Source organism: Daucus carota, chromosome 7 (genome assembly GCF_001625215.2).
Source record: "Daucus carota subsp. sativus chromosome 7, DH1 v3.0, whole genome shotgun sequence".
Taxonomy (NCBI): Eukaryota; Viridiplantae; Streptophyta; class Magnoliopsida; order Apiales; family Apiaceae; genus Daucus; species Daucus carota.
The window spans coordinates 8,830,715-8,852,471 of record NC_030387.2 but is presented as its reverse complement, the minus strand read 5'-3'; the positions used below and the strand labels follow the sequence as shown (position 1 = coordinate 8,852,471).

At 35.3% G+C, this 21,757-nt stretch overlaps 1 protein-coding gene across 1 annotated transcript; it reads right to left on the bottom strand.

Annotated features, from left to right (window-relative positions):
• Nucleotides 1–13,629: 13,629 nt before the first annotated feature.
• Nucleotides 13,630–15,263, bottom strand: LOC108193508 (protein JINGUBANG). The gene has a single exon (XM_017360192.2). The coding sequence runs from the start codon at nucleotides 15,133–15,135 to the stop codon at nucleotides 13,867–13,869; it is 1,269 nt and encodes a 422-aa protein (XP_017215681.2). The 5' UTR covers nucleotides 15,136–15,263; the 3' UTR covers nucleotides 13,630–13,866.
• Between the last annotated feature and the right edge of the window lie 6,494 nt (nucleotides 15,264–21,757).

Below are 21,757 nucleotides of genomic sequence, written 5' to 3'. Positions count from 1 at the left end.
TTACTTCAATTATTTCTCATTTGATATAATATATATCAAGACGAAGGTTCGATTTAATGCTTAACCATCTGCAGTTAACTTACAAAACCGGGATCACTCCAACAGAACCGGGATCACTCAGCAACCATGGTTAGATGTTAAGTCTATAAATAGAGTCTTGTGTGTTCATTTGAAATCAACTACACACTTTGTAAAGTGCACACACTACACGTACGAGACCAATGATAAAATATCAGTTATTACAAGCGTTTGTGTAAAGTGTGATTTGTAGTTTCTGTAGCCAACCGGCGTTGTGTTGGAATTTGTAGCACCCGAGGACTATTTCTAATAAAAGAATATTCTCCGAACTTGCTAGATTTGTTTGATTACGATTGACATAAGAACTGAAACAGAATCATATTATGCAATCAAATTAAAACGACCAATTGGTATAAGACGTATTTAACCCCTCTCTTCTATGTCTATTTGGACCTAACAAACAAAGATGCCTCTAGTCCTGAAGCTTAAACGCCATCCATAGAGAAAACTTTGCCTAATGTAAGTAGTGATGACATAAATGTTGGTTCTCTAGAATAGGATGCAAAAAAGCAAGTCAACAAGAGTGCTAATTCTATTTTTATGCCCCTCTCACACCCGTTGTGGGATAACTCCTAACACATACTAGAACAAGGTGGTATTCTACCCTATGGTCCCTGCCTTTCAGGTGGTTATAACAGATCTGGGAGTCTTGTTTCATGTAACAAACATGCATCCCATAGTGTCGAACATGCTGTAGACGGTAACCACTTTATGCCTCCATTATTTATGAACCCGCATGCAGCTGAGTTGGTACCTAGCTAGCCATGGGTTCCTAATGGCTATCGAGTTGCTCCTAATGATTATTTATCTTCTGCAAACAATTACCCCTGTCTCCATATGGTATTCAAGTAGCACATATAATGTGACTCAAAATGATATTCCATTATCTCTTGTTAGTCCGAAAGAATCTCCTTCGGCAATTGCTGAAGTTGCAACAGATTATACTGAAGAATGCTCGCGTGATGAGAAAAACATCAATCATGATGTTTCCAATGAATAGGCTTTGTTCGTAGTTAGTGAAGAAACTGATGCAGGTGGAAAAAAAATTAGATTATGTTCCGTCTCTATCTAATGATAAAATTGATCAGTCTGAAGTTGTTGAGATACCCCAATCTGTAGCTGAAATTGCACCTTCAGTTCATATTGATGCCATAGACAAAAGCTTTGTGAAAATTCTCGTTGAAAGGAAATATGTCAGGTTTGTTTATGTGTTTTGTTTGGTTTGGTTTATATTTTTTTGATTATGTAACTTATTTTTTTTTCTTTTATCTAGTGATCGTTGCAATCAGAGTCACAAGCCACGTAATGCCACTTATCCACTTTGTTTGCCACATCAGATTTCCGTCTATTCAACCAATCAAACTAGAGGACATGTCATTATCCATCACTAAAGTCGTACGAAAGAGATCTTGTTAAATTTGATATAACTTTTGATACTACAGGATCACTTTAGTGACCAATTTGAGATTTTTCCCATTTGTTTTGCTGTTGTGGCATGCTTATTTAGTTTTTCTTAAAAATTTTTTTGTTAAACTTGAAGTTGCAGACTGGTTATATCTAATTATTTGCAGGAATCCTGGTAACTGAACCGATTTTAATTGCACTGAATAGTCAAATTGTTGTTTTCGTAATTAGCATTCCATGACTACAATGACACATATGATATGAAATCCAAGTCAGTCCCCACTCAGCAATGGACAGAGAGATCTAGGCCACTGTAGCTTTTTTAAAGATGCAACTAGAAGTGAACTAGAAAATGAAACGGCTGTACAGGTGCAATTTATCATGTTTGTTATCTACCCCTTACTTGCACAGAAGTCAGCTTTTGATATTAATCTAACATTATATGATAAACTATTGTTGATGTTTTGGTCTTTTGAAATTTATGTTTTGGTTCTTGAATCAAGAGATCTTTCGCATCCATGACAGAGGTCTACACGCTCTACATTGTTCTCTTGTTGTCATCGTATTGCTTCCTAGACAATCTTGCAAACTTTAGTAATCTAGTTATTGATGGTGTGCATATGTTGTACAAGAAGTAACATTTTCCCGAGTCTTGTACACCATATACTATTGAGGGTAGAGTAGGTCTATTCTTGTTTAGAGGGGATAACCATTCTAATTTTGTCCTGTAGTTTGGAGGATGATCCTCATCATGAAGTTTAGTTGATTTTGAACTGTTGCACTACTTATAAAAGAGTATCAGAAACAAAGAAAATACAATTTACACTTCTTTATTTTTATAAAGATGAAACACGTTCATACTATAGAGCAAATATAGAATTAGAGTAAATTCTTATATAGGTTTATTGTTTCAATGAGTAGAGGGATACGCCAATATATTTGGACATGTAAAATATATGATATTACTACTCTAATATGTTAGCAAGACAACTTGATATGAATGGCATAGCGTGTGCGGGTACAAATGATTTCCTCTAAGCCATAATACATGTATTTCTTGACTATTTAAAAGTTTGGGTGTCATCATAAATTGGATGATTAAATATAGACATACAAGGACCTTTGTAGCATATATTAATCGTCAATTCATTGACAATAACTAGGTACATTAGTTGATGAAAAAAAATGAAAAAACGAGGCGTACAACATACGAACAAAATGAAAGAAAAGCCGAGTCGTGCTGATAACATGTTATAATATATATGAGATTAAAAAAACTATATAATAGGAGTAAACAAGAGCTTTTTCTTCTTGACATATAACTTCAAGTAATGCAAGTGTCTTTATATAGCACTTGGAAAATAGTTATAAGTATAGTGGAGGGTCAAGAATCCTATATTAATGGAAAAATGGCCCTAGATCTCACAAATTCTAGAGGTAATGCTCAGAATGACACAGTTGGAAAAAATGGCCCCAAATACCAGTTAGTAACGCCTGATAATCTAGCGTTTTCAATTTGGAAAAAAAACGCTAAATCATGTAGCGTTTTGCTAGGGTTAAACCAGCAAAACGCTACATGATGTCGTGTTCTATTAGGTTAACCTAATTAGACGCTACGCGATGTAGCGTTCTGTCCGGGTTAAGCCAACATAACGTTACATAAACTAGCGTTCTGTTAGGTTAACACTAACAGGACACTAGAAGATGTTGTTTTATTGATAAATAACCAGAACGCTACACGATGTAACGTTACTAAATGATATTTAGGGGTCATTTTTTCGGATCCTGATATTTGGGTCATTAATACTGGATATACTGATAGTGAGGGGCAACACCCATATTAATGAGAGAAAGTTGGAAGACAAATTTATACACAAACCAAAAATCACCTAAATAATTATTTATATAATAATAAAGGATTATTAAAATACCTCATATATGGTTCTTAATATTCGTAATTCTTATTCATTCTAAACTTATAACTGATATTTGGATACTATGTTAAGCAATACAAGATTCAATATTCTCCAATAATACTTAATATAAAAGTGTTCTAATTCTAAAAGAAATATACAAGGAAATTCCAAAACTGAATAGGTTTCCAAAGTCAAAATTCATAGTTGACTTTCTCCTATGTTCCTGGACTATTCCAGTTGACTTTTGATATCTGGACAATATTTCTTCTGCAGTCCAACAAATCCGAATTTTCTTCTATTTCCAATTTAGAATTTCTTACCTTCTATATTAAAATATAATTAATAAATACTCAATTAAATGCATGTCTTAATGAGAATAATAATCCTCTAAAATATATGTATGTAAATATATACTCTATCACATATTCAACACGTGCCCGTAGAATTCAACTATTGAAGGCATTAACAAGTTTATCCCTGCGGACGAGGTTAGGTTAGGTTGGTTCTTTGATCAGTTAGTAACAAGTTGCCAAGTTGTAGAAATAAATCAGTCAGCTTTTTATCTTCCTTTCGCCTTTACAGAGAGCTAGATATTCAAGAGAGGCTGATAGTGGAACTCAAGACTGGACCTCTCCTACTTGCATGTCCTCCCGAATATTTTATTCGATTTTTAACCAAAAGACGTGAAAAGCAACGAAAGTATGAATGACATTGCTCCTTATTTTTTCCACTCGGTTTTAGTGATCGAAATTCTTGCTAATTTAAACCAATTAAATTCGATCAAATTATACTTAGGGGCTGGTATTGTATCATGATTTTTAATGACTTTTATTGACTTTTAAAATCTTGGTGTATTCAATTAAGACTTTTAAATACTCCTTAAAAGTAAAGAGGTATTGTATTAGGATTTTTAAAAAGTCTTTCAAAGTTTGAGGTATTGAATTACAACTTTTAAAGAGTTATTAAAAGTTAGTTGTTATTCAATATATCAATGACTTCGGTGGAAAAATATAATTGATAGACTTTTAATGACTTTCTATAGAAAATTGCATATATTTTTTCAGAAAATTGTCAGGCCATTCCTGAAAAGATTTGACATGACTTTTTCTTCCCTCAATTAACCGGTCGCTCCAACCTAGGGTTCAACCTCTGCGAAAAGTCTCCCTAATTCATCCTCTGTGAAAAAGGTTCCTTTTCTTCTCTATTATGATTCTCTATTATCATTATGTGTTTTTAGATATATATAGATCTACTTGCTTCAGCTAATAATAATATGTATACGTTACTTTTTTTTTTTATTTTTTCTGCATATACACATATATGTATCAATATGCACAGAAAAATGGGCGATGCATGTCAAGAGTACGACAATCCGAAAGGAAAAACTGCTGGGTATAAGACTTGGACAATTGAGGAAAGTAATGAGTTGCAGATCAAAATTGCAGGCTGCTAAAACATTTTGTGAGATTGTCCCATGACGATTACGGTAGCTGCTTATCTCATGTCCGGGGACCATAGCTGGAATATGAGTGCCATCAATTGCTCCTATGCAATCCTGGAATAGTTTAAAATATAAACATATAATCACATCTACGAGTAATAATGATATCACCCAATAAGAAAAGAAATAAAAATATACTTACTTTAAAATAAGGAAAAAACCTTGTACTTTCTCTGATTTTTTCCGGGGTTGAAGAACCAGGTTTAACCATAAAATCCACCGCAATTTTATTCAAAACTTTCAGAATTTTGTTGAAATTTTGACTAGTACTAAAATGTGAGCGGTTGAATGTTTCACCAACATGAGAATATCGAGAATTCTGACCAACAACAAGTAGAAAAGTTGCAAGCATCTCCTCAATACATATAAATCTTGTATCTTTCAAAAGTGTTTTTTCTCTAATAATCTTCGATAGCTTAAGAAAAACTTGCGGATACATCCTATAAAGTTTTCGAAAGTGTTCAGGATCCTCATTTAAAACACCATGAATATATTCATATCCTCTTGAATTGACAGGTCGCCTAGTTAGTGAACGTGGGATGCTTTGATTAGACAAGGTTACCGTGTGCTTATTGAGCACACGGAGCACTTCTTCATATACGGTCAACAAAGTTTTTAAAATTTCCTGTCGTTGTTCTTTCCTTTCTTCCTCTTCAGCCATCTCTTTTTCTTCCTCTTCTTGGTTTTCCATATCCATATTTATGTTCATTTTAATAAGTAACTTTGGTGAGGGTAGCTGATCTTCTACAAATTAATAAAGCTAGATCAAAAAACACAAAGTGAAATAAAAAACACATAAGATATTATAGTAATGGAAGGGCTGCAAAACAGAGAGTGATTATATAAACATAGCATGATAACAATAGTGGTTACTGATATAGCTCTTATAACTCTGCATCATTATTAAATATGAAGAGTGAAAAACACATAATTCTCGAACCCTAAAATCCGTAAATTTATGGTATCAAAAGTGAATACAAAAATCTGATACAAGGTCACAATTAACATTTATGTTTATAAATATGATTCAGTAAACAGTATTACAGTATTATTGTATATATAATACAACAATAATACCTTGTACTCGATTTTGTAGTCACCAAATTTGTGAACATACACCCAACTTGGGTATAGCAGAAGATCGAGAGGGTTTCAGATAGGCTATTTATGATTTTAGAAAAAGTCTATTAAAGTATTTAAAAGTCATGAATTTGTAAAAAAAAAGTCTGTTAAAGTTTTTAAAAGTCATTGTCTCGGGAGTCATGAATTGTTTTTGGAATCTTTAAGAAGTCAACGAGAGTCATTAAAAGTCTATAAAATCCATCAAAATCATCCTTCCAAAATTTGTCATTAAAAGTCATGATACAATACCAGCCCCTTAGATATGCTAGACTATAATGATTTTGATAGAAAAAATTTCCTTACCCTCTTGAAACGTAAAGAGAAATAATCGTCTGGACTTTCGAGAGATGGAAACATATTACTATATATGTTATTATAATGATATAAAATCTTTTTTTAACATCTTCTCATTTTGGAAGAATTGATAATTTAAAATGATTTAATTATTAGAATTTATCAAATTTGATGTTGGATGACACTTTACATTCAAGTATATTTGGGTGAGTTTAATATGATCAATTCTCTTATAATCACAGTAAATTAAAGCTTATTCAGATTCAGAATCCATCATCCGTCCGGCTAACAAAATTTTTACTTATACTAGAAGTTTTAATTTTGCAAATTACATGTACATACAAATATTCGCGCTGCATATATGTTGTACAATAATACATGCATTTTTGATATCCCTAACTTTTTATAAATCCTGTAAACTAAATTGTTTTTATATAAATAACATAAAACTTATTTGTTTCTTCCTTATATTATATACATATAGTATATTTCTATAATATTCAATTTTATTATATTCAAATAATTTTTTTTTAGAATACGAGTCCTGAATAAAACAAATATTTATTTACATTTTTCGTATGCATTCTTAATTTTGTTCTAGAAAAAAACAATATTTGCAGTTAGAATTTAAATATAAAAAATTAATTAAAACTTTTCTAACTTGAATTACTCATAGTTTTTAATTTCAATCATATGTTTTTTTACGCACAAAAACTAGTTATTAAAAAATAACTGTTAAAGTGATTAACAAGTTAAATATTTCTAATAAATTTATTAATACTCGATAAATGAAAAATTTAATAAATATGGAAAAAATAAATAAATATACACACCTTTGTTTACAATGCAGAAAGTGTAATCTTGATACAGAAGGGAAATTAGAATGTGACATGGATACAGAAGAAAAACCATAATGAAAACAGATTTTACACCCGGACTAGGCATGTTGGATAAACTTAAACATGTGACTTCTTGTTTAAAATAAAAAAGTAGATTAAAGAACAGAATTAAATAAATTAATAAAATTGAAAAAAACAAAAAAATTCAAGAAAAAAGTTAGCATTCTCAAATTTTTTTTTTTTTTACGAACAATAGGATTTTATTGAACATAAAACATAAGAACACAGTCGGGACAAACCCCCAAACTGACAATTACAACCTGTTTGTGAAACAAAAATCGAGCTTTACAACCTGATTGTGAAAAAAAAATCGAGCTAAACAAATAGCCGCTTTGTTTTCAGATTGCTTAACAAATAGAATATAAATATTCTTGATAATAAATGATTACAAAAGTCTCTCGAGCAATTCAGTCGACCCCAACATCACTGAAAATAGTGGAATCACAATTGACCTGCGCACTTAAAAAACCGGTGATAGACCAGTGTTCGTATCCATCAGTTACACCAACTGAGATTGGGGGTACAAATGCCCCATATATTGAACAATCCTTTGTTGTGCGAGGTGAGCTCTCGCGATAAGTATCACAATTCCAGATTTGAAGCGGGTTGCCCAGATCTCCCCATACACCGTAGAAATCATTCTTAACGTAACATGACAACGAATCAAAAACGCAACAAGACATACACCCAAAAATTGGGGATAATCAACAACCCAAAAAGATGGGTACGGTAACAAGATCACACCCAAATGGATTTAGATATCGATTTTATTGAAAATTATTAGAATATAAATTAAAGATTTAGAAATGGAGGAAACGGGATGAGAGGATGGATGAGATGGATGTGGATTTGATAGAAGAAAGGGCGGTGAAGGATGGAAGATAGTTATGAACGGCGGACGACTCTCATTAGGGTTTTTCTCTTTTCTGCTATAATCTAGCATTCTCTAACTTTTAAAAAATATTTCCACTTATTTACATAAACTAGTAAAAAATTAGATACGATTACTTCTTCTCTTAAATAAACCGACGCAATATATCTTAGCCTATTATTGGGTCCGTACTTGTATCTTAATATATTATGAATATGTATTATATTAGTTAATATAATAATATACGAGTGTAATAGCTCGTCATGTGGGTCGTCAAGTCCTTTCTTCTCTTTGTTTTCTTTCTCTCAATACTTCGATCCATTCTAAAATTCCGATTTCTATTAAAATCTCCACCAACACCTCCTACCCCGGAGACACCTCCTTTAGTTTCAACACCACCTACGCTGTCAACACCTCCTTCATCAGCAACTTGCCCTAGAGATCTGCGGAAATACTTTAAAACAAGTGTGATCCTTTCAAAATATAAACCTACATAATTATGATTATGTGATTGTTTTTTGTTTTACTGTATATATTATTGTGTGGTGGTTCATATTTCATGATTAGGTATAACTGTGTGCTTAAATTTATTATTGTATGGGTGGTTTTCGTATCCAATTTTCGTTTTTTTTTTATCTATTTTTGTCCGAATTTGAAAAGATTGGATAGGTGTTATCAATCTTATATTATATATATGATCAGTTTTTTTGTGTTATGTATCTTCAAGTTCGATTTTTAGTTTTTCGCTAGTGTTCATGATGATGGCATGTTAGCGGTTATTGGATGGTGATGGTGGAGCTGGTGTAGTGGTGACTTAATTAGTGCGTGTTACAATATTTAGATTAGCCTGACTGACTAATTTTATTGCTTGATTCCAGTTTTAGCTTTATAGTTTTTGGATATTATTTGGTTTTAATAGTAGTAATTGTAGATCTTAAAATTAGTTATTTTGAATGGCTAGTTGACTTTTTTTAAATTTGTTTATTTTTGAAATTTGACTTTCCACTACATGCGTTAATTTAAATTTTTGTGTTTTAATTTGAGTAAATTATGCTTTAATTTGAATAAGTAATTGACCGTTTATATACAAATGAATTATCTTAAATTGGTAAATTGATAAATTTAAATTTGAAACTGGTTTTTGATTTATATGTCTTAAATGTGTTTAAATGCTCCTTAAATGTGTTGTCTATATATTAAAGAAAATTGGTCAACTTTTCTTAAGTTATAATTAATTGCCTTCCTAATTTGGAAATTGATTACGTTTATTAATTTTCAAAGATTCAAAATTTAAAAATCATTTATAGGTGTCATTAATGATGACTTTGTTGTGCCTTTTATGGCTTTATCGTGCCTTTTATGGCGTTTTGTTTTAATTATGGATGCCACTTTTAATGCTTTATTGACCATTTTGATGATCATTATATTTAATTATATTTTATCTTTTGTTTTTATTACTCACTTAAATTTTAATTTTTATATGTCTAACCAATGGATTTTCCTTTGGTTAGAAATTAATTAATATTTCTATATTATTTTATTTTCTATCTATTTTTAATATATATATATATATATATATATATATATATATATATATATATATATTGTTTTTCTTTTATTAGATTTTCTATTTTACTTTAATTAAATTTATATGTGTGTGATTTTCTTGTATGTTGATTTATGTTTTTGTTTGATTTGTTTTTTTCAGGATACTCTGGAAGCTACGGGACTTATGGGTTTTCTTTTCTTATTCATTTAAGCTTTATTGTCTAAGCGTCCGGAGTTGTGCTTGCATGACTTTCGGTTAGATGATAAACTTTTTTGAAAGAAAGAAATCTTGGATGCGATTTATTATATTTCGATACAATTCATCTACATGTATGTAGACCTTACCAAAAAAAAAATACGAGTGTGTATATGAGTATGAGGGTAAGGGACAAAATATACCGACTTTGACTTGGATGAAAGGATTAATGGTCATCAGTCATGTAGATAATTAATTAAGTTTACTCTGCATGCCTAGATGCTTAATCTCGGATAGTTAATTTTAACAAAGAGATAATCTTTACGGTGATGATAATGTTAATTACAAGATCTAATAAGACGCGTCGTGTTTAAATCTGGTTGGTTTGTTCAATTGATTACGTTCTTTTCTTCTGAGTATAGTACATGCAATTGGCAATAAGTTAATCGAAGAGTCTTGTTGCCACTTGTTTTTTTTTTTAAATATATTTTGCACATAATTAATTGACTAATTTTAAGCGTTTGAGAATATTTCAAAGTGATTATGATAATAAACCGAACCAAACCGAACCAAACCAAATATACTCGGTATATCCCTCGCTTAGAGCAGGGTCCGAATAGGATAATATGTACGTAGACCATGCCCTACGTAGAGAGGCTGTTTCCTGAAGACTCCCGGCTTAGTGCACAATAAATAAAATTGTGTGTGTTATAATATTAATGTAATATCTTAGCCCATGGTCTTCTTCACATGGGATTTACCTAAACAGTTCTGTTTGTCAATGATGGGTGATAATGATCTGAAACGGAGATATCAAACTGGATAAGAATCGGCATGACACACTTTCTTCAATTAACTTAATTCTTTCTTTTGTAATCCATCCATGTCAGTTTTCCTTTATCAACGTTGTCGCCAATACACACTAATTGTGTCAGTTGTGTCTAATCTCTTTAATTGGTGCACCGGAGTATTAGGAACAACAGAACGGTAGGTCGTTGAGTGTTGGCCACACTGTCACTATATGCATGATTAATGTCCCAAATATCAGGATCCGGAAAAATGGCCCCAAATATCATTCATTAACGCTATATCGTCTAGCGTTCTGTTAAAGTTAAAAGAACAAGAACGGAACGCTAGTTTATGTAACATTTTGTTAGGTTGACCAGAACAGAACGCTACATCGTGTAGCGCTTTGGTGGGGTTAAAACACCAAAACGCAACACGATCTAGCGTTTTCTTTCCAAATTAAAAATGCTAGATTATCAGGCGTCACTAACTAGTATTGGGGGTCATCTTTCCCAACTTTGTTATTGTGGGCATTACTTTAAGAATTGTTGAGATCTGGGGTCATTTTTCTAGGTCGTTAGTGGTTGAATATTTAGCAGATGGTGTACTTTATATTTTCTAAGCAAAAACAAAAGAACGAATATATACAGACTGACCGGGATCATTTGATCGACTAGGGCTAAAATATAAACCATACCAAACCAAATATACCTCGTATATCCCGCTTAGAGCAGGGTCTGGAGTGATGAAAATGTACGCATATCATACTCACAGTCTGAAGAGTAGGCCGTGAAGACCCCCAATTTGGTGTAACATAAAATATTATCTCAGATCTATGTAAATAATATGTTGGCCTGTGAATTCTAACACATGAGACTTACTTTTGTCGTGAAGACCCCAAGTTTAGTGTAACATGAATTATTGTGTGAGATATATGTAAATAGTATCTTGACCTATGATTTCTAACACATGAGACTCACCTTTATCGTGAGTTCATCTGGTAATGAAAGATTAATTTGAGCCTTTTCGTCAAAACATAATGTCATTATATTCAAAATCTCTTGTCACTAATGCATTTGTCAATGACTGAACTGAACCTTTTCTTTAAAGCATAACGTCATAACACTCAAAACCTTATTAAGTCACGGGACCAGATCTCAACTACTCTAATACGTCGTCTCCACTCATTCTTATTTAATGTCATATCACCCGTGAAATTCAGAACTCTCATGTCCAAACTTAATTGATCAGCCCACGTTCGACGGGACTAGCCTCTCTTTCTCTTGCCCTGAACTGATAGGTGTTCGACTCTCCTAACCGGTGCTGAGTTACATTTGCACCAAATATGTCGATACCAACGTAAGTGCCCCTCCCTTATTATCTTTGATAATAAGTAAAAATGCTACTATATATTTCATTATTTGTTGAAGCCATAAAGTTTTATGTTTTATATTTACTGTTATAAACAAAATATATTATTTCAATATAATAAATAATTTTTAATTCAAGAAGAATGCTCTTGATAATATTCTTACAAATTCTATTTACTGTCCTAGTTTAAAATCCATTTCATGTACGCATGAATTATAATATTGTTTATTTATCATATCGATTTTAATATTTAATATTATTTTGAAGATAAAATTATATTAGCACAATATAAATTTTAAATTTTTTTTAAATAATTAATAAACGTGTCTGGGTTTATCATTTTTATTAGGTGTGTCAAGTTCTTTTTATTTAATATCTTAAATAAGTTTTTAATAGTTAAATATTTTAACTAAAAATTGATCTGAAGAGATTTGTTTCAATGATAATGTTTGAATATGTTTTATTTATAATAAAATTTTATTATAATATATTATATATTAAGGATGTTCGTTCTAAATCATGAACGGTCAATCAGATTTTTTAAAATTTTGTCTTTAATGATATATCAAGCATGGATGCATCATTAATGATATTTTTGAACTACTCTTAGAATCTGTTCCTAAAATCAGTGATTAATCACCGATTAATCCCTATTTCGTACCTCATCGAACTGATTAAATTTTCAATTAATCAATGATCAATATGATTAATTTCTGATTAATTTAATTAATTCCCTATTTATCCTTGTTTCGTAACTTCACTGTAAGTCCGATTCTTTTTTTTTTTTATGACATTGCTCTTAGCTAATTGCTGTACATAGTTGGAGGAGCATAATTAATGATCGTGAAACCCGAATTATTTGACCTTTTTTCTTTTTTTTTGATAAATGAATTAATTCAATGATAAAAAGGCATACGGCATTTACATAAACAGTCACGTCGAACAAACAAAACACAGAAACAATCACTGATCAATCCATTCTTCTTGGAGATAAAATCATTTGATTTGTTGAAGATGATATACTTCGCCATTTTCGCTTCCGCCATAACCAATTTGAGCTATCGACCGAGAATGCAATCCGCTGACAATTTTTACTACTAAATCAAACATCATACTCACACAAACGGTGTGAAAATAACAAAACTAAGACAAATGGTGAGACAATAAAAAATCAAAATCAAATGCGAACTAAACGTGACAAACTAGCAACCGATTTGCAAATAGATAAATAGAATACTAGCTGAACCAAAACAATCTTTAGATCTGGAGAACAAACCCACAGAACAAGATAACTCAAACTACTTTAGAGAACAAAATCACCGAGAATGAGAAATCCGTAACTTCATGAAATTGAGATCTAAGAAAAAATATGTGAGAAGACTTTGAATCCTTCTAGAACTCACAAGTAGAGGATTCCACTTTTCTTACAATTTGCGAATTTCTCTCTTTTATCTTTTTAACTAGAAATAATAATAATTTGTTAAATCTCTCTCTAAATTGACGAGATCCCTCAAAATGCTCAAAATGATGAACAAAGTTATTTATACGATAATTGTCTCGTTGGATTCTCATAAAATTATTTCAAAATCAACCTAATACGTAAATTACTCATATCATTCAAAAAAGAAATGACGTGACTCATGTGTCACTAAAAATTTATTACCCATGTTAAAAAATACAAAAGAAAAGAATGGTAATCTCTTCTTTACATAAAAAACAATAGTTAATTATCCAACAAACAGATAAAACCCTGTTTAGCATGCTAATTATAAACCCCTTGACAGTTGACACTGGAATCTAGATACCAATCGGTACATGCAATCTTAAAAATGACCAACACATACACAAAAACAAACATATTAATTTACTATTTGTACAAATCATAAAATTGCATTACTAGTTTCTAAACTCGAAACCACCACATCCCACACCTTAATCTCACCGTCAAAACTCCCACTAAACACCTTCATTCCACCGCCGGCCGCCACATTCTCGTCGACGGCCGCCGCCAACGACCTCACCGGCTTTTCATGCCCGTCCAAAACCGTTAAGCAGCAAAATTTCCGCTCCGCCACTCCACGTTGCCAAATCCTGACCGTTCGATCAGCTGATCCGCTAAATAATAAATCATTGACATTAATCAAACACAATATAGCCTTTCCATGACCTCTTAATGCACCTGTGACCACCATATAATTTGCACTATCTTCCCTTTCCCATACCAATATGGACCGGTCACATGAACCGGAAAATAAAACCGAACCGTCCGAATTTAACGCCAAAGCATTAACCGCCGATTTATGCTTCACTAACGTAGCTATTAATCCATGCACCCATTTTTTCCGATCTTTAACCGATCTTTCCCAAACCTTGATGCTCCGATCTGCCGACGCCGTGTAAATCATCCCGTCAACGGAAACAATCACGGCGTTAATTGCGTCATCATGAGCTTTAATCGACTCCATGCAACGAAAATCCGATGCGGACCAAATTTTCAAGTACTTGTCCCATGAAACCGAATACAAAAAATCATCAAAAATCGCTAACCCCGAAACGGCGTCGTGGTGTTGAATCCACAACCGTTTCTTGTGACGCCGAACCCTAACGTAATTTTTTGGTATTATGCAACGGCGTAATCGATCTTTAACGGTGGGAAGTGTCGCGATAAGTTGGTGACGGATATTTTCATCCGTCGCCAAATCCCAGGCACGAATTTTTGAATCTTGGCTTGCGGTGAAAATTTTTTTGTCGTGAAAGGTGACCGACTTGACGGAACCGGATGCGGTGTTTTTGCCATGGAATGTGTCGATAAGTGTGAATGTTTCGATATCGAAAACGTTGACGAAAGTCCCGGAGGCGGCGTAGAGAAGATTTTTGTGAACCGAGAGGGAGGTGACGTGGAAAGTATGAGGTTTTAAAGAAGAGAGGGAGTTTTTGGCGACGGATATGTTTAGGGTTTCGGGAGCTAGGGTTTGGAGAGAAGGGACTGAGGGTAATGTTTGGAGAGAGAGATTGGAGTGGAGGCTGCCGTAGCTTGTGATGGAGGAGGATGAGGGGCTTGTGGTGGAGGTGCTTGCCGAGTCATCGGAGAATTTGGATGGTGGTTTGGTGGTGGTTGAGGAGGATGGGGAGAGGGTTGCGTAGTCCATAGTGGAGGTGCATGTGGTGGTGCATGTGGATAGCCATGAGTGTTGGAAATCAAGACTATTATAGCAACATAGTGGCAGTTATATATCATATTATACAAGCCAAGGCCAAGCAAATCGAAACAAAACGTGAAGGTAAAAAGCATGCATATCAGTGACTGCAAGAGGAAAGAAAGAATAGAATATATACCCGTAACCATAGCTTATGCAGACTGATAACGAAACAGAAGCCAACAACAGGTACAACAAAGAACACAAAAGATCAGCTGAGTCGTCAGGCCTTATACGAAGACCTGACTGCTCTTGAAGAGATAGTTGCCCCCACCTGCTGTGTTGGGATGCTTGCAACACCTCCTCCAGGATAAAACAGCTCCGAGCTTTGGCTAAGCAGCACCTCCAAAGCTCAACAACGACTGACTCCTCACTCGCCGGAAAACAACTACTGACTGACTGTGTTTGGGAGAGAGAGCAGAGAGGAAGAAGAGAAGAGAATGTAGGGTGTGGTGTGTAAAACTCAGCAGCTTAGTCCTCTATTTATACTAGAGGCTAAGTGTAACTGACCACCCCGAATTTAATATATGAATTAAACTGCACATTTAAAATAAATCAAAACTGACGATTTATTATAATGTAACAGCTGATATATTAATCCACACATTAAACCAGCCGTTTTATATATATATATTTTAATTTCTGAATATATATCATCAGTTACAAGTCCAGGTTCATTGTATCTGACTTAGCCCAATTATGCAATCCGACCCAGTCCAATTGAGCCCAACAGACACAACCCAGCCCAACTGATAAATAAATTCTAATTAAAATATTATATTAAACCAATACGAAATAAAATTCCCCGCCCAGGTCGCCTCGCGTACGCGAGACGCCGAGACATTCGCCCAAATCGCCCTTCGACCCGACCGGACCCGACCCGTGTCGTGTCGTGACGTGACGTGCCGAGCCGAGGCGAGGCGTGGCGGGGCGGGGCGGCGGCGGCGGCGCGCGCGTGGGCTCGTGAGAACACCACGCACCATAACACACCTTAGTAGTTGTGCACTACCCATGTGTGTTATACTATATAAAGCCAACACCCCCTTTATTTCTTTCAATGTGGGACAAACAACATTCTCAAACACAAGCTCTTTCAAGCTACTAACTTCAACTTCATTTCTCTTATGGATTTCATTAAGAAAATTCTTAAACCCATACATGAAAGTTTAAGTTCCGATATCTAGAAACAACTTTCAATCATTAGATTATGGAATTAACAACAAGAACATAATAAAATTATGAGCTTAAAACTCCATTTTCTAACAATCCCCCACAAATCCATACAGAAATGCGTTTCAGGTTTCTCATCATGACTTGTTTTTCAGAGTCGGTACCCTTCCGGGTTTGAACCCTCCTAAGTTCTCTACTTCAGTGGCTACCGGATTCAGATGGAATGTTTCACCTTGAATCTTAATCCGTTGGGTGTAACCACTTTCCATAGACAACGACAAGTCAACGGCTATGGAGCCAATCTACGGCTTTGAGACATTAATGGTCATGTCTCGATCCTGTTCGTCGAATGCTTCAAGGAATAACCCTTTCCTCTAATTGCGACCACACAATTACATTCGCTTAGCTGGGCATCTCCAGAGATATACTGCTAATATCTCGTCTAGCGACTTGATCCCATTCAGAGTTGTATCACTCTTACTTTCTTAGCAGTCACAGTACCTTCTAGGTTTACAGGGGATAGACTCAGATACATGAGTATCATCTATGTAGCAAAGGTACTACCAATTCACCCTTACAGCTTGTTATTACCACATTGAATACACTTCGAGGGATCTCCTCTCATGTGTATTGGGTTCCCACTGTTGATGAATTATGATGGGTTGACAGTCCCATCCCCAACCTTGACTTAAGGACTACTGCAGGTTCCAGTCCTTTAGTCAAAGGATCAGCTATATTATTCTGAGTTCCTATGAACTCTATAGCTATAATCCTGTCAGACACTAACCCCCTTATAGACTTAAGTCTAACTTGGATGTGTCTCTTTGTTTTAGCATTATGCTTTTTACTGCTAATCTTGTCAATAGTTGTTCGACTATCACAATGAATAGCAATCGCAGGAAGCGGTCTGCTTACTACAGGTAACGTGGACATAAGCCCATGTAGCCATTCAGCCTCCGTCCCAGTGGCATCAAGTGCACACAACTCAGCCTCAAATGTCGACCGAGTCACAATAGTCTGTCTAGTCGACTTCCAGGACACTGCTCCACCCGCAAGGGTAAACACATATCCAGTCACTCCATTGGAACCAGACTTCTTAGCTATCCAACTTGCATCACTGTACCCTTCAAGTACACCAGGAAACCTCCTGTAGTGTAAACTAAGGTACATTGTGCCTTTCAGATATCTAAGTACTCTATCAAGAGCATCCCAATGAGTTCTGTTTGGACAGCTTGTATATCTAGCCAACTTAGACACAGAATATGAGATATCTGGTCTAGTACAGTTAGCAAGATACTGCAAGCTCCCAATAATCTGAGAATACCTTAACTGAGACACAGGAACTCCAGAAGTATTCTTGACAAGGGCAACTTTAGGATCATAGGGTGTACTAGCGATTCTACACTGTGAATAACCATATTTCTCAAGTATAGATTTCTCTATATAATGAGATTGAGTCAAGGTTATTCCTTCAGTTGACTGAATCAGTCTGATTCCAAGAATCACACTAGCCTCCCCCATATCCTTCATTTCAAAGTGCCTTTTTAAGAATGCTTTTGTCTCGTTAATAATCTCAATATTGGTTCCAAACAATAAGATGTCATCCACATATAGGCATAAAATGACATACTCACTACCTTTAACTTTGGTGTAGACACACTTATCATTTTCATTAACTACATAACTGAATGGCAATACAGTATCATCAAACTTTTTATGCCAATCCCTGGGAGCTTGTTTCAAGCCATAGATGGACTTGATTAACTTACATACTTTCCTTTCATTGCCAGATGCAACAAATCCCTCAGGCTGATCCATATAAATCTCTTCTTCAAGTTCACCATGAAGAAAAGCTGTCTTTACATCCATCTGATGGATGATAAGACCATGGACCGAAGCCAATGCTATAAGCATACGGATTGTTACCATCCTAGCAACCGGAGAGTATGTGTCAAAGTAATCAATTCCTTCTTTTTGCTTAAACCCCTTTGCCACCAGTCTAGCTTTGTACTTATCTATTGAGCCGTCAGGGTTTAACTTCCTCTTGAAGACCCACTTGCACCCAATAGTAGAGCACCCAGGAGGGAGATCAACCAACTCCCATGTTCCATTAGAAACAATAGAGTCAATTTCACTCTTTACAGCGCCCTTCCAATGCCTAGACTCCGAAGAGTCCATAGCCTGTCGGAAAGTTAAAGGTTCGTCCTCGACATTGTAAGTGATAAAATCACTTCCAAAATCCTTAACTACCTTTGCACGCTTACTTCTCCTTGGTTCCTCTACTTCATTAGGAGTAGAGCTACTACCAGGTTCCGCCCCCACATTTGACATCTTTTCCACATGATCGGGAATAGAACTTGATGTGTGAGTGGGATCCTTATTATAGGTCTCTTGAGGTATACCAGTCTTCATAGGGTAGACATCCTCAAAGAATGTAGCATCACGAAATTCAACTATCGTGTTAGCCACTATACCATCTATGTCAGATTTTATTACTAAAAATCTCATAGCTGTAGTGGTCTCAGGATAGCCCAGAAAGATACAATCAACAGTTTTTGGACCTAGTTTCTTTCTCTTGTGTTCAGGGACAAGTACCTTAGCAAGGCACCCCCACACACGAAGATACTTAAGACTAGTCATCCTGCCTTTCCATAACTGTAAAGGTGTCTTATCCATGTGTTTCAGAGGAACTCTATTCAAAATATGGCAAGCCGTATTTAGAGCCTCTCCCCACATGTATTTAGGCAACCCAGAGTTAATTAGCATACTATTAATCATATCTTTAAATGTTCTGTTCTTTCGCTCAGCGACCCCATTAGACTCAGGTGTGTATGGTGGAGTAACTTCATGAACTATACCATTGTTTTCACAAAATTCATTAAAGGAGTTACTTGTATACTCACCACCTCTGTCAGATCTCAACCGTTTAAGTACCTTACTAGTTTGTTTTTCAACTTCAGTTTTATATATAATGAATTTACTAAGTGCTTCATCCTTATGTTTAAGTAAATAAACATAACAATATCTACTACTATCATCAATAAAGGTAATGAAGTATCTAAACTGGTCTTTAGTCAACACACCACCAAATTCACAAATATCAGTGTGTACTAAATCTAATAAGTCTGAATCCCTAACAATGTTATGAAAAGGTTTCCTTATTTGTTTAGCTGACACACATACTTGACATTTAGAATTCTTTTCTATGGTATGTTTTGGAATCAACTCTAAGTTCATCATATTCTTAAGAGCACCAAAGTTTAAGTGACCTAGTCTAGCATGCCATAAACTTGAGGATTCAACACAATTTACAGAAGGAAGAATAACATTATTTAATGTACCCAAAATGGGTTCAGCATTTATTACAAACAAACCATTTGACAAGTAACCCTTGCCAAAAAATGTACCAGTGTGAATAAGAACTACTTTATTACACTTGAAGGAAATTTCAAAGCCATTGGAAACTAAACAGCTTCCACTTATTATATTTCTACGCATGTCGGGAACATAATGCACTCTAGTTAGGGATAGAATACGTCCAGAAGGGAACTTCAGGTCTACGTTTCCTATTCCATGTACTTGAGCAGCACTAGCATTCCCCATCGTCACTGTCAAGCTATGACTCTGTTGATAAGATACAAATAAACTAATATCAGCACAAATATGCACATTAGCTCCAGTATCTATCAACCATTCATTTGACAGATAGGTAGAAAATAATACAGGGTTGTAGGAAACATACCGGTCTGCGTTGGTTTCAGAAGCCGTGGCCTCACCAACAACCATGTTCACTACGGGCCCACTTGTAGTTGCAAGCACAGCATTCGCTTGTGCTACCACCTCAGCCTTCTTCGCCTTCTTTGTAGGGCAGTCCTTACTCCAGTGCCCAACCTGCCCACAAGACCAACACGGTTTGTTTGCCTTGGGTTTCTTGGCCTTGTCCTTGTCACTCTTAGGTTTATTAGTGCTAACTTTCTTAGCCACACCCTTCCTTTTCTGTCCTACAGTGGCTACATTTACCTTCGAGCTCCCGGCCTCGGTTGGCATCACATGTCCTTGTTTGGACTTGTGCTGTTCTTGAACCGAGATGTCCAGCATAAGGTTGGTCCAGGTGATCTCTCCTTTCTGTCTTTTCAGGGAGAGAGAGAACTCCTCCCAAGACTTCGGAAGCTTTTCAATCACACTCATAACCTTGAACTTTTCAGGGAGGTCCATTCCGGATTCCTTCAAAGCATGCACTATCATCTCGAATTCATGCACTTGCTCAGTCATGGACTTGTTGTCCACCAGCTTGAATTCAAGGAACTTAGCCACAGAATACTTCTCAAGACCCTGAGAGTCAGTATTATGTGTCTGGTCCAGCTTCTCCCATAAGAGTTTTGCAGAGTAGGCATCAGAGGAATACACATCAAACAATGTGTTGGTGAGAGCAGCCAGAATGGCCGCCCTTGCCACACCATCCTTCTCAGCCCACTTCGCAAAGCCCTTAACAGTTTCAGCTTTCTCTTGATCCACCACTGGTTTCTCATACTCCACAACAGGCCACAGACCCTTTACAGTCAACCACAATTTCATTCTTTTCTGCCAGCGAGAAAAGCCTACACCACCATTGAACTTCTCTGGCAAGCCAGTTAATTCAACGGCTTGTGGAAAACTGTAAGTGGTCCAATCAATGGCCACAGCAGATGCACCAGAACTACTACCAGCACCAACAACGGGAACCTCAGTTTCGCTCGACATTATGCTTAATATTATATAACAAACTATCTCTTCAAGATTGTTGGAAATCAAGACTATTATAGCAACATAGTGGCAGTTATATATCATATTATACAAGCCAAGGCCAAGCAAATCGAAACAAAACGTGAAGGTAAAAAGCATGCATATCAGTGACTGCAAGAGGAAAGAAAGAATAGAATATATACCCGTAACCATAGCTTATGCAGACTGATAACGAAACAGAAGCCAACAACAGGTACAACAAAGAACACAAAAGATCAGCTGAGTCGTCAGGCCTTATACGAAGACCTGACTGCTCTTGAAGAGATAGTTGCCCCCACCTGCTGTGTTGGGATGCTTGCAACACCTCCTCCAGGATAAAACAGCTCCGAGCTTTGGCTAAGCAGCACCTCCAAAGCTCAACAACGACTGACTCCTCACTCGCCGGAAAACAACTACTGACTGACTGTGTTTGGGAGAGAGAGCAGAGAGGAAGAAGAGAAGAGAATGTAGGGTGTGGTGTGTAAAACTCAGCAGCTTAGTCCTCTATTTATACTAGAGGCTAAGTGTAACTGACCACCCCGAATTTAATATATGAATTAAACTGCACATTTAAAATAAATCAAAACTGACGATTTATTATAATGTAACAGCTGATATATTAATCCACACATTAAACCAGCCG